At 51.1% G+C, this 13,375-nt stretch overlaps 1 protein-coding gene across 3 annotated transcripts in view; it reads right to left on the reverse strand.

Annotated features, from left to right (window-relative positions):
* NAXD (NAD(P)HX dehydratase) overlaps positions 1 to 13,375 on the reverse strand; it is a 52,509-nt gene that overhangs the window by 16,052 nt on the left and 23,082 nt on the right. The window contains exons 1-2 of one of the 3 annotated variants that reach the window (XM_077296999.1): positions 9,052 to 9,881; positions 6,603 to 6,968 (exon numbers count right to left, since the gene is read on the reverse strand). The exons of the other annotated variants lie outside the window; for them this stretch is intronic. Coding sequence (XP_077153114.1) covers positions 6,603 to 6,968; positions 9,052 to 9,625 — 940 coding nt within the window. The 5' untranslated portion in view covers positions 9,626 to 9,881. Of the gene's footprint in view, positions 1 to 6,602; positions 6,969 to 9,051; positions 9,882 to 13,375 lie in introns of those variants that run through there. 3 annotated transcript variants of the gene reach the window in all.

Below are 13,375 nucleotides of genomic sequence, written 5' to 3' on the forward strand. Positions count from 1 at the left end.
TGAAAATAAAAAATAATTTTTCTTTTCTCAAAAATGATTTTTTAGCCCACAATTTTTTATTTTCCCAAGGGTAATAGGAGAAATTGGACCCCAAAAGTTGTTTTCCAGTTTCTCCTGAGTACGATGATACCCCATATGTGGGGGTAAACCACTGTTTTGGCACACGTCGGGGTTCGGAAGGGAAGTAGTGACGTTTTGAAATGCAGACTTTGATGGAATGCTCTGCGGGCATCAGGTTGCGTTTGCAGAGCCCCTGATGTGCCTAAACAGTAGGAACTCCCCACAAGTGACTCCATTTTGGAAACTAGACCCCCAAGGGAACTTATCTAGATGTGTGGTGAGCACTTTGAACCCCCAAGTGCTTCACAGAAGTTTATAACGCAGAGCCGTGAAAATAATAAATGTGTTTCCTTTCCTCAAAAATATTTTTTTAGCCCAGAATTTTTTATTTTTGCAAGAGTAACAGGAGAAATTGGACCCCAAAAGTTGTTGTCCAGTTTCTCCTGAGTACGCTGATACCCCATATGTGGGGGTAAACCACTGTTTGGGTACATGCCGGGGCTCGGAAGGGAAGTAGTGACGTTTTGGAATGCAGACTTTGATGGAATGGTCTGCGGGCATCATGTTACGTTTGCAGAGCCCCTGATATGCCTAAACAGTAGAAACCCCCCACAAGTGACCCCATTTTGGAAACTAGACCCCCCAAGGAACTTATCTAGATGTGTGGTGAGCACGTTCAACCCCCAAGTGCTTCACAGAAGTTTACAACGCAGAGCCGTGAAAATAAAAAATCATTTTTCTTTCCTCAAAAAAGATGTTTTAGCAAGCAATTTTTTATTTTCACAAGGGTAACAGGAGAATTTGGACCCCAATATTTGTTGCCCAGTTTGTTGTGAGTACGCTGATACCCCATATGTGGGGGTAAACCACTGTTTGGGCACACGTCAGGGCTCGGAAGGGAAGTAGTGACATTTGAAATGCAGACTTTGATGGAATGGTCTGCGGGCGTCACATTGCATTTGCAGAGCCCCTGATGTGCCTAAACAGTAGAAACACCCCACAAGTGACCCCATTTTGGAAACTAGACCCCCCAAGGAACTTATCTAGATGTGTGGTGAGCACTTTCAACCCCCAAGTGCTTCACAGAAGTTTATAACGCAGAGCCGTGAAAATAAAAAATAATTGTTCTTTCCTCAAAAATTATGTTTTAGCAAGTAATTTTTTATTTTTGCAAGGGTAACAGGAGAAATTGGACCCCAACAGTTGTTGCCCAGTTTGTCCTGAGTACGCTGGTACCCCAAATGTGGGGGTAAACCACTGTTTGGGCGCACGTCGGGGCTTGGAAGGGCGGGAGCACCATTTGACTTTTTGAATGCAAGATTGGCTGGAATCAATGGTGGCGCCATGTTGCGTTTGGAGACCCCTGATGTGCCTAAAACAGTGGAAACCCCTCAATTCTAACTTCAACACTTACCCCAACACACCCCTAATCCTAATCCCAACTGTAGCCATAACCCTAATCACAACCCTAACCCCAACACACCCCTAACCACAACCCTAACCGCAACACAACCGTAACCCTAATTCCAACCCTAATCCTAACCCTAATCCCAACCGTAACCCTAATCCCAACCCTAACCACAACTGTAACCCCAACACACCCCTAACCCTATCCGTAACCCTAACCACAAGCCTATTCTTAACCCTATTTCCAACCCTAGCCCTAATTCCAACCCTAACCCTAAGGGTATGTGCCCACGTTGCGGATTCGTGTGAGATTTTTCCGCACGATTTTTGAAACATCTGCAGGTAAAAGGCACTGCGTTTTGCCTGCGGATTTACAGCAGATTTCCAGTGTTTTTTTGTGCGGATTTCACCTGCGGATTCCTATTGAGGAACAGGTGTAAACCGCTGCGGAATCCGCACAAAGAATTGACATGCTGCGGAAAATACAATGCAGCGTTTCTGCACGGAATTTTCCGCACCATGGGCACAGCAGATTTGGTTTTCCTTAGGTGTACATGGTACTGTAAACCTGATGGAAAACTGCTTCGAATTCGCAGCGGCCAATCCGCTGCGGATCCGCGGCCAATCCGCTGCCAATCCGCTGCGGATCCGCGGCCAATCCGCTGCAGATCCGCGGCCAATCCGCTGCAGATCCGCGGCCAATCCGCTGCAGATCCGCGGCCGATCCGCTGCGGATCCGCGGCCAATCCGCTGCAGATCCGCGGCCAATCCGCTGCGGATCCGCTGCAGATCCGCGGCCCATCCGCTGCAGATCCGCGGCCAATCCGCTGCAGATCCGCTGCCGATCCGCTGCGGATCCGCGGCCAATCCGCTGCAGATCCGCGGCCGATCCGCTGCGGATCCGCGGCCAATCCGCTGCAGATCCGCGGCCAATCTGCTGCGGATCCGCGGCCAATCCGCTGCAGATCCGCGGCCAATCCGCTGCGGATCCGCGGCCGATCCGCTGCCGATCCGCTGCAGATCCGCGGCCGATCCGCTGCGGATCCGCTGCGATCCGCGGCCGATCCGCTGCGGATCCGCGGCCGATCCGCTGCGGATCCGCGGCCGATCCGCTGCGGATCCGCGGCCGATCCGCTCTGTGTGCACATGCCATAACCCTACCCCTAACCCTACCCGTAACCCTAACCCTACCCCTAGTTCTAACCCTAACCCTAGTGGTAAAAGAAAAAAAAATATTTTCTTTATTTTATTATTGTCCCTACCTATGGGGGTGATAAAGGGGGGGTTTTATTTATTATTTTTTTATTTTGATCGCTGTGGTAGAACCTACCACAGCGATCAAAATGTACCTGTAACGAATCTGCCAGCCTGCAGATTCGGCGGGCGTACTGAGCATGCGCCCGCCATTTTCCAAGATGGCGGCGCCCAGCGAGGAGACGGCCGGACACCGGGAGGATCGGTAAGTATGAGGGGGTGGTGGATCGGAGCACAGGGGGGGGGGATCGGAGGACGGGGGGAGCGGACAGGAGCACGGGGGAGTGGACAGGAGCACGGGGGAGCGAACAGGGGGACGGGGGGGGGGGGGTACCTGACAGAACGGACGACTGGGGAGGAGATCGGGGGCGGTGGGGGGGGCCAGTACATGATTTCCAGCCATGGCAGATGCTATTGCAGCATCGGCCATGGCTGGATTGCAATATTTCACCATTTTCATAGGTGAAATATTGCAAATTGCTCTGATTGGCTGTTGCACTTTCAACAGCCAATCAGAGCGATCGTAGCCACGTGGGGGCAAAGCCACCCCCCCTAGGCTGAAGTACAACTCCCCCTCTCCCTGCAGATCGGGTAAAATAGGAATTAACCCTTTCACCCGATCTGCAGGGATGCGATCATTCCATGACGCCGCATAGGCGTCATGGGTCGGGAAGGGGTTAAAATCCTGCGGTGCCCGCAAGGTCCCCTGTTCAAGAAGGCACATGTGCAGGCCCGTCTGAAGTTTGCAAATGAACACCTGGATGATTCTATGAGTGATTGAAGTTGCTGTGGTCAGATGAGAAAAATTTTTTAGCTCTTTGGCATTAACTCATTTCGCCGTGTTTGGAGAAATAGAAATGCTGCCTATGACCCAAAGAACACCATCTCCACAGTCAAGCATGGAGGTGGAAACATTATGTTTTGAGGGTATTTCTCTGCTAAGGGCAGAGGACTACTTCACTGCATCAATGGGAGAATGGATGGAGCCAGAGAACCGTAAAATCCTCAGTGGCAACCTCCTTCCCTCCGCCAGGACATTACAAATGGGTCGTGGCTGGGTCTTCCAGCAAGACAATGACCAAAAACATACAGCTAAGGCAACAAAGAAGTGGCTCAAAAAGAAGCACATTAAGGTCATGGAGTGGCCTAGCCAGTCTCCAGACCTTAATCCAATAGAAAACTTATGGAGGGAGTTGAAGCTCCGAGTTGCCAAGCGACAGCCTCAAAATCTTAATGATTTAGAGATGATCTGCAAAGTGAAGTGGACCAAAATTCCTCCTGACATGTGCGATGGCTGCGTCGTGTTTTGGCGGACCACCGCCACAAAAAAAGTTACATGTAACTTTTTTTGTGCGTCGAGTCCGCCATTTTCGACCGTGCCAAAACTCCGTCCCCTCCTCCCCGGACCTTACAATGGGGCAGCGGAAGCGTCGTAAGACTGCTTCCGCTGCCCACGTCGGGCATTTTTTTCACAGTATGCGTCGGTACGTTGGGCCGACGCAGCGTGACGGCCCCATACCGACGCTAGTGTGAAAGCAGCCTTACCTGCCTTCTACACAGAAGGCTGGGGTTACTTCAGCCAACATAACCCATACGTCCACAGAATAGCCCAATTTCTTCCCATTCCCAGCAATGCACCTGCCTTTCTGTAATCTCTCCCATTAACACCAAAATACGAAGTGAGATGTATAAAGAAACAAAAAATGCTGCATAATGCTCTATAAAAAAATAAAAAGTATAAGATCTGCTTATTTCTAAAAAATGTCTACATTGTTTCCCACGGTGGCAGAAGTTCATAGACTCGAAGCCTTAGGGTATGTTTCCATTGTCAGTAAACGCTGTGGGTTGGGCACGGTGTACAGCCGCAGGATCCAATCCGCAGCGTCCAGATGTTACAGCAATGTGGATGGGATTTTATGAAAACCCGTCTCCACAATGTGTGTACGGCCGCGTCTGGCGGCCCTGCGCAACTGGACATGCAGTGCGTCTTTCTAGACCGCAGCATGTCTATTCATCTTGCGAAGACGCACAGTCTCCGCAAGATAAATATCACCGTCCAATGTATAGGATGCGGCGATTCCGCACAGTTCAATGATCACATGCGGAATCACCGCGCGTACAAAAGCCGGCAGCGCTTTGGATGGAACAGACGTGCTGCGTCCAAAGCGCTGCCAATTCCTACTGTGGAAACACACCCTAAAGCGTCCTGGCTGAGAGCCCATGATTAGTACTAAGATTCCATTCTCTAATGCTACATGAAGGTGACATTAGATACATGGAAATCATTCGTCATGTAAAGGAAGCGCGTGATTCTCTTCTGCGGGAATCGGTTATCCTTCTGGTATAAGAAACTACAACTCACAATGCAACCAACACCAAACTTTAGTTTGAGGGATCATCCACTTTATGGACAAAATCAACCAATGTATTAAACCAAGACCCTGTCTGGGAAAAGCATATCTGGCTGTGTATTATAATATATATTATGTGTGTGACGATGGCAGAGGTCTCATCCAGCAGTGACACAGAGGCCGAACAGCCATGGATACAAGTCACACGGTCATATCTGCTGCTCCCAGATGGAGATCTGCAGGGAGGTATACTTTTCCAAGCATAAAATAGTTAAAAAGCACAAAATCTCAGTTAAAAACAAAAAGATGTTTATAACAAATATCTATCCTGGTAGGTTGGTTTCCATTATCAGATTAGTTGAGGACCTGCCCCCCACATCCCCTACTACTCAGCAGTCGGATGTAACCAGTTCTGCTCCTATAGAAAGATAAGACTTTTTTTTTCGTGATGCCCTTCTGAATGAGGAGTCAAATGAAAGCCAAAAGTCTCATTTTCCTTCAGTCTGGTGAATGTATTAACTCTGCATGTGAATATAGTGCCGATGCGGTCAGTCCTCCCTACTGAGAGTCTGGCTACCAGGATGACATGCGCTTACTGCTCCGGGGAGCGGAGAGCTATGACTGTCCTGCACAGATGTGCTGACAATGTGCCTCTATGGCCAAGAGCTAGCTCCCACCTCAGAGGACAACATTGCGTCCATAGCTGCCCAGCAGGACGTGTGCACAAGCCACCGCTAGTCACAGAACCTGCCAGGCATCTGCCGGCACAGCCTCATCTGTGCCACTGGCCTCCTGCTGCTGCAGAACCCCTTTACCTTTCTGCCTGCCATAGCTTAGTGGCACCCTGCATCTGATTCTTAGGGTTAAGCTCCTTATTGCCCACACCATCTAACAGGTTAGACTGCAGGGATCAGAGCGGTCTCCGGGCCTGGCCATTACAGCTGGCTTCCCAATAAATGAGGGTTATAGCAGTCTTTAGGTAACCCACGCTGTCTTTACAACCACATGAGCGCACTCGAGACTTGGATTGCATGGCTTCAATGAATGCCGTTATGGTAAATATTTCATACCTTGCTTTTATCATTTAGTTAATTTATATATCTTTGATAATTCTGTGTTTGTATTTGCTTTATAAGTGTTATTCATAAAACCAATCACACAGGGCACTGTACACTGACAGACGCTGGCTGTGGGTTTCTTGCCTCTGAAGCATCGTTTTTATTTGGACCAAGAATGGCAGATCTGGAGATTGTATCTCCCCCCAAATTAGCCCTTTCAGGAATAGAGGATTACCACGACAATGGCTAATGCCAGAGAGACACCTCCAAGTGACTGAATCCCACGCCAACACGCAGTTTGACAACTGATTATTAATCGCCCTATGATTTTGAGTAAAACTGCACATTTTTACTGAATAGACCGATACTGGTAGCATGTCGCAAGTAAACAGCAATATTACTTGAAATGTCACATGACCCAACAATTTGCGAACCATACTAAACGCATAATTGATAATCATACTACTTGTACCTATTGGAGGAGAAAATGGTGAAGCAGTAGTAAAGTGCACCGAGTCCCCATACGTCCGCACATTGCCTCGCATGGGGCTGCTGACACGGCTGTGCCCTCCCATCTGAGCGCTGGAGGAGATGCCATTCAGTAACTGTCCCAGCATCTGTAACATTTGGATTTCCCGATTGTGCTCAGATTCTCGCCGCTTGTCTTCAATCTGCAGACGCTGTTCTTCATACTTGTAAAACCTTTCCTCGGCATTCACGCTCTGCTGAAGGAAACGCTCCATCATCTTGTCCAAACTAAAGCCCAAGTGGCGCTTCTTAGACTTTTTAAGCTGAGGTATCTGAGATGGATTTGTCTTAGCATGAACAGATTTATAACCTGAGGTGAGAAGAAGTTAGACATAGTTTATTAATGCTTCAAGATGTGCATTACACAAAGCGACGAAGTGCGGCCTGTCTGCTCAGGAAGACCCAACATTTGCACTTCAGTAATATGGCCGCCATCACTATCAGAAGCGGCACAATGAGCCTCCAGCCTGGGAACATCGCATGGCCGTGATCTCGGCCAGTCTGTGTGCTGTGGCCGGACATACTCGTCTTCCCTCCCTTTGGCAATATCACTTCTGCAGTACAAAGCCACCAATGTGTTATCGGCCACCACGATAGACCCTTGGAAGGTAGGAGACCCTTAGATGTGCTACACAAAGCAGCCAGCAATCGCGGCAGTCTGGTCCCCACTCCGCAGGGGTGATAACTGACCAGGAGCTGGTCGCCACATCTAGTGCACTAGACCCTGCCGGCTTCTTACCAACCTCTGGCCCAGGGTGATGATGGGTTTAGTTTTAGTAACAGATCACCCATTGGACAACCCCTTATAAATGGAACCAAGGAGGCGAAGAAAAAAACCCACACACTACTCCAGAACAGGTACTGCAGCCGCTGACACCAACATCCAGCAGGGCGCCATGTGAGCACTGCAACCAATCAGCAAACGGCGATTGGCTGCAGCATTCATATTTTGTCCAAGCATAAGAAACACTGGGGAAGATTTAGATCAAATATGAATGCTGGAGTCTGGTCAGCAGTCACTGATTGGCTGCAGCACTCACATGATGACTGCACCGGATATCGATGCTAGTAGACTGGAGGGGGCGAAGGTCTGAGGATGTCGGAGCTGGAGGATTTTACTTTTCTTACTTCCTTGGGCCCATTAATAAAGGGGGCAACCCCCGCAATGGCCCAATAATAAGGGGGCCGTCCCCCACAATGGCCCAATAAAAAGGGGGCTGTCCCCCACAAAGGCCCATTAATAAGGTGGCTGTCCCCCGTAATGGCCCATTAATAAGGGGGCCGTCCCCCGCAATGGCCCAATAATAAGGGGGCCGTCCCCCGCAATGGCCCAATAATAAGGGGGCTGTCCCCCGTAATGGCCCAATAAAAAGGGGTCCGTCCCCCGCAATGGCCCAATAATAAGGTGGCTGTCCCCCGTAATGGCCCATTAATAAGGGGGCTGTCCCCCGCAAAGGCCCATTAATAAGGAGGCCGTCCCCCGCAATGGCCCAATAATAAGGGGGCCATCCCCCACAATGGCCCAATAATAAGGGGGCCGTCCCCCACAATGGCCCAATAATAAGGGGGCCGTCCCCCACAATGGCCCAATAAGGGGGCCGTCCCCCACAATGGCCCAATAATAAGGGGGCCGTCTCCCACAATGGCCCAATAATAAGGGGGCCGTCCCCCACAACGGCCCATTAATAAGGGGGCTGTCCCCCACAATGGCCCATTAATAAGGGGGCTGTCCCCTGTAATGGCCCATTAATAAGGGGACTGTCCCCCACAATGGCCCATTAATAAAGGGGCTGTCCCCTGTAATGGCCCATTAATAAGGGGGCTGTCTTCTGTAATGGCCCAATAATAAGGGGGCCGTCCCCCACAACGGCCCATTAATAAGGGGGCTGTCCCCCACAATGGCCCATTAATAAGGGGGCTGTCCCCTGTAATGGCCCATTAATAAGGGGACTGTCCCCCACAATGGCCCATTAATAAAGGGGCTGTCCCCTGTAATGGCCCATTAATAAGGGGGCTGTCTTCTGTAATGGCCCAATAATAAGGGGGCCGTCCCCCACAACGGCCCATTAATAAGGGGGCTGTCCCCCGCAATGGCCCATTAATAAGGGGGCTGTCCCCTGTAATGGCCCATTAATAAGGGGACTGTCCCCCACAATGGCCCATTAATAAAGGGGCTGTCCCCTGTAATGGCCCATTAATAAGGGGGCTGTCTTCTGTAATGGCCCAATAATAAGGGGGCTGTCCCCCGCAATGGCCCATAATAAGGCAGCCGTCCCTCGCAATACCCCATTGATAAGGGGGCCCATCACCTTGCCTAGATGACAGCCCCCTCCATGCTGTAAGCTCTGTGGTTACTATGGAGACAGGCACCTTAGTGATACGGGGGCACTCACCCTCGTTGGGGGGCAGCGGGATGGCGAAGCTGGGGCCGTCTTCCACCTTGATGGGCAGCTCCGTGTAGCAGGAGGACCCTTCCCCCGAGTCCTCGGTGAAGTTGTCCTGGGAGGACTCGGGCCCCCCGTCCCCCTCCCCGGGGAGCTCTTCCTCGATGATGTCCTCCTCCTCGGGCAGCTCCTCTCTGCTGGGGGGCTGTGGGCGGAGGAGCAGGATCCCGGGGGGCTCGGCGCCGGTAGCCGGGGCCGGCCGTGTGCGCAGGATGCGGTCCATCTCGTCGTAGTAGCGGCAGATCTTCCGGGCGTGCCCGTTCTTCTGGAAGCCCTCCCGGGCCTGGTAGTACTGGCGCTTGAGGCCCTTGATGCGGATGCGGCACTGCTCCGGTGTCCGCTCGAAGCCCAGCTCGCTGAGCCGCCCGGCCACGTCCCGGTACACATGGCTGTTGCGGAAATTCCCGTCCAGGGCCGACTGCACGTCCGCCTCCCCCCAGATGTCCAGCAGCGCTCGGGTCTCCATGTCCGACCACAGGAAGCCCCGGGTGCTTGTGATGAGCCGCCGCATACACACCGACATCCCGCCCGCCCGCCCGCACAGTCCCAGGATACACGGAACGGAGTGCACGGAGCTCTCTCATCCGCAGCCGGCACCCCCGGGAGGCTACCGGCTCCGCTCAGCAGACGTGCCCGGCGCACACATTACTGGAGCAGTGACCGGGTCACGCAGCGCGGCGGCAGCGAGGAGCAGCTCCCGGACTCATGCATGGCTGCGCTGGTAAAGACCTGCGGGGAGTCCACATTCCATGCTGTCACTTTTCAATAAAGCTTTGGCTAGTCAAAATCCTGACACATTATTATAAACAAAAACACCACGCGGGTGTGGAGTGACGTCACTACCCGTACTGTCAGCAGATTAGAGTGTACACGGCACGTACACTGCACACTCCAAAGCAACCAATCAGATTGTGTTTGTTATTTTCTAACTAGTCTAGAAATGTAATAGCAGGCGTTTGATTGGTTGACATGGACAGCAGCTACATTTGCATTAGTGATCAAAAATATGGGCACACTAGAACCATGATATGCGTCAGCCAGCAGTTATGGGGTTATTCACACCTCCTTTTATGGGTAAAGTGTTTACTATTAAAAATCCTCTCGTCTGTCAAGAAAGAATGGATTTCAGGTTATTGTTTGTTGCCCTGGCAACGGGCCACTGCTGCATTGAAGCACTGCGCATGTGGCCACCACTGCTAAAGAGCCCTTTCCAATAGAATTATAATCGCTGCTCTGGGGCCGGATAGATTGCTGGAACACACGATTAGGAGCACGCTGCCCCTCATACAGGTCCTTCTCAAAAAATTAGCATATAGTGTTAAATTTCATTATTTACCATAATGTAATGATTACAATTAAACTTTCATATATTATAGATTCATTATCCACCAACTGAAATTTGTCAGGTCTTTTATTGTTTTAATACTGATGATTTTGGCATACAACTCCTGATAACCCAAAAAACCTGTCTCAATAAATTAGCATATCAAGAAAACGTTCTCTAAACGACCTATTACCCTAATCTTCTGAATCAACTAATTAACTCTAAACACATGCAAAAGATACCTGAGACTTTTAAAAACTCCCTGCCTGGTTCATTACTCAAAACCCCCATCATGGGTAAGACTAGCGACCTGACAGATGTCAAGAAGGCCATCATTGACACCCTCAAGCAAGAGGGTAAGACCCAGAAAGAAATTTCTCAACAAATAGGCTGTTCCCAGAGTGCTGTATCAAGGCACCTCAATGGTAAGTCTGTTGGAAGGAAACAATGTGGCAGAAAACGCTGTACAACGAGAAGAGGTGACCGGACCCTGAGGAAGATTGTGGAGAAGGACCGATTCCAGACCTTGGGGAACCTGAGGAAGCAGTGGACTGAGTCTGGTGTGGAAACATCCAGAGCCACCGTGCCCAGGCGTGTGCAGGAAATGGGCTACAGGTGCCGCATTCCCCAGGTAAAGCCACTTTTGAACCATAAACAGCGGCAGAAGCGCCTGACCTGGGCTACAGAGAAGCAGCACTGGACTGTTGCTAAGTGGTCCCAAGTACTTTTTTCTGATGAAAGCAAATTTTGCATGTCATTCGGAAATCAAGGTGCCAGAGTCTGGAGGAAGACTGGGGAGAAGGAAATGCCAAAATGCCTGAAGTCCAGTGTCAAGTACCCACAGTCAGTGATGGTGTGGGGTGCCATGTCAGCTGCTGGTGTTGGTCCACTGTGTTTCATCAAGGGCAGGGTCAATGCAGCTAGCTATCAGGAGATTTTGGAGCACTTCATGCTTCCATCGGCTGAAATGCTTTATGGAGATGAAGATTTCATTTTTCAGCACGACCTGGCACCTGCTCACAGTGCCAAAACCACTGGTAAATGGTTTACTGACCATGGTATTACTGTGCTCAATTGGCCTGCCAACTCTCCTGACCTGAACCCCATAGAGAATCTGTGGGATATTGTGAAGAGAAAGTTGAGAGACGCAAGACCCAACACTCTGGATGAGCTTAAGGCCGCTATTGAAGCATCCTGGGCCTCCATAACATCTCAGCAGTGTCACAGGCTGATTGCCTCCATGCCACGCCGCATTGAAGCAGTCATTTCTGCCAAAGGATTCCCGACCAAGTATTGAGTGCATAACTGAACATTATTATTTGATGGTTTTCTTGTTTGGTATTAAAAAACACTTTTTATTTGATTGGTCGGGTGAAATATGCTAATTTATTGAGACAGGTTTTTTGGGTTATCAGGAGTTGTATGCCAAAATCATCAGTATTAAAACAATAAAAGACCTGACAAATTTCAGTTGGTGGATAATGAATCTATAGTATATGAAAGTTTAATTGTAATCATTACATTATGGTAAATAATGAAATTTAACACTATATGCTAATTTTTTGAGAAGGACCTGTATATCAGCATGGGAGAGCGGGGAGCCCGGGCTAGCAGGGCAATGGTGCCTCAGGAACACACGATTAGGAGCACGCTGCCCCTCATATATCAGCATGGGGGAGCAGGGAGCCCGGGCTAGTGGTGCAATGGTGCCTCAGGAACACACGATTATGAGCACGCTGCCCCTCATATCAGCATGAAAGAGCAGGGAGCCTGGGCTAGCAGCGCAATGGTGCCTCAGGAACACACGATTAGGAGCACGCTGCCCCTCATATATCAGCATGGGGGAGCAGGGAGCCCGGGCTAGCGGTGCAATGGTGCCTCAGGAACACACGATTATGAGCACGCTGCCCCTCATATATCAGCATGGGGTAGCAGGGAGCCCGGGCTAGCGGTGCAATGGTGCCTCAGGAACACACGATTAGGAGCACGCTGCCCCTCATATCAGCATGGGGGAGCAGGGAGCCCGGGCTAGCGGTGCAATGGTGCCTCAGGAACACACGATTAGGAGCACGCTGCCCCTCATATCAGCATGGGGGAGCAGGGAGCCCGGGCTAGCGGTGCAATGGTGCCTCAGGAACACACGATTAGGAGCACGCTGCCCCTCATATCAGCATGGGAGAGCAGGGAGCCCGGGCTAGCAGTGCAATGGTGCCTCAGGAACACACGATTAGGAGCACGCTGCCCCTCATATCAGCATGGGGGAGCAGGGAGCCCGGGCTAGCAGGGCAATGGTGCCTCAGGAACACACGATTAGGAGCACGCTGCCCCTCATATCAGCATGGGGGAGCAGGGAGCCCGGGCTAGCAGTGCATTGGTGCCTCAGGAACACACGATTAGGAGCACGCTGCCCCTCATATATCAGCATGGGGGAGCAGGGAGCCCGGGCTAGCAGTGCAATGGTGCCTCAGGAACACACGATTAGGAGCACGCTGCCCCTCATACATCAGCATGGGAGAGGAGGGAGCCCGGGCTAGCAGTGCAATGGTGCCTCAGGAACACACGATTAGGAGCACGCTGCCCCTCATATATCAGCATGGGGGAGCAGGGAGCCCGGGCTAGCAGGGCAATGGTGCCTCAGGAACACACGATTAGGAGCACGCTGCCCCTCATATCAGCATGGGGGAGCAGGGAGCCCGGGCTAGCAGTGCATTGGTGCCTCAGGAACACACGATTAGGAGCACGCTGCCCCTCATACATCAGCATGGGAGAGGAGGGAGCCCGGGCTAGCAGTGCAATGGTGCCTCAGGAACACACGATTAGGAGCACGCTGCCCCTCATATATCAGCATGGGGGAGCAGGGAGCCCGGGCTAGCAGTGCAATGGTGCCTCAGGAACACACGATTAGGAGCACGCTGCCCCTCATATATCAGCATGGGAGAGCAGGGAGCC

This window comes from Ranitomeya variabilis, chromosome 3 (assembly GCF_051348905.1).
Source record: "Ranitomeya variabilis isolate aRanVar5 chromosome 3, aRanVar5.hap1, whole genome shotgun sequence".
NCBI classification, from domain to species: Eukaryota; Metazoa; Chordata; class Amphibia; order Anura; family Dendrobatidae; genus Ranitomeya; species Ranitomeya variabilis.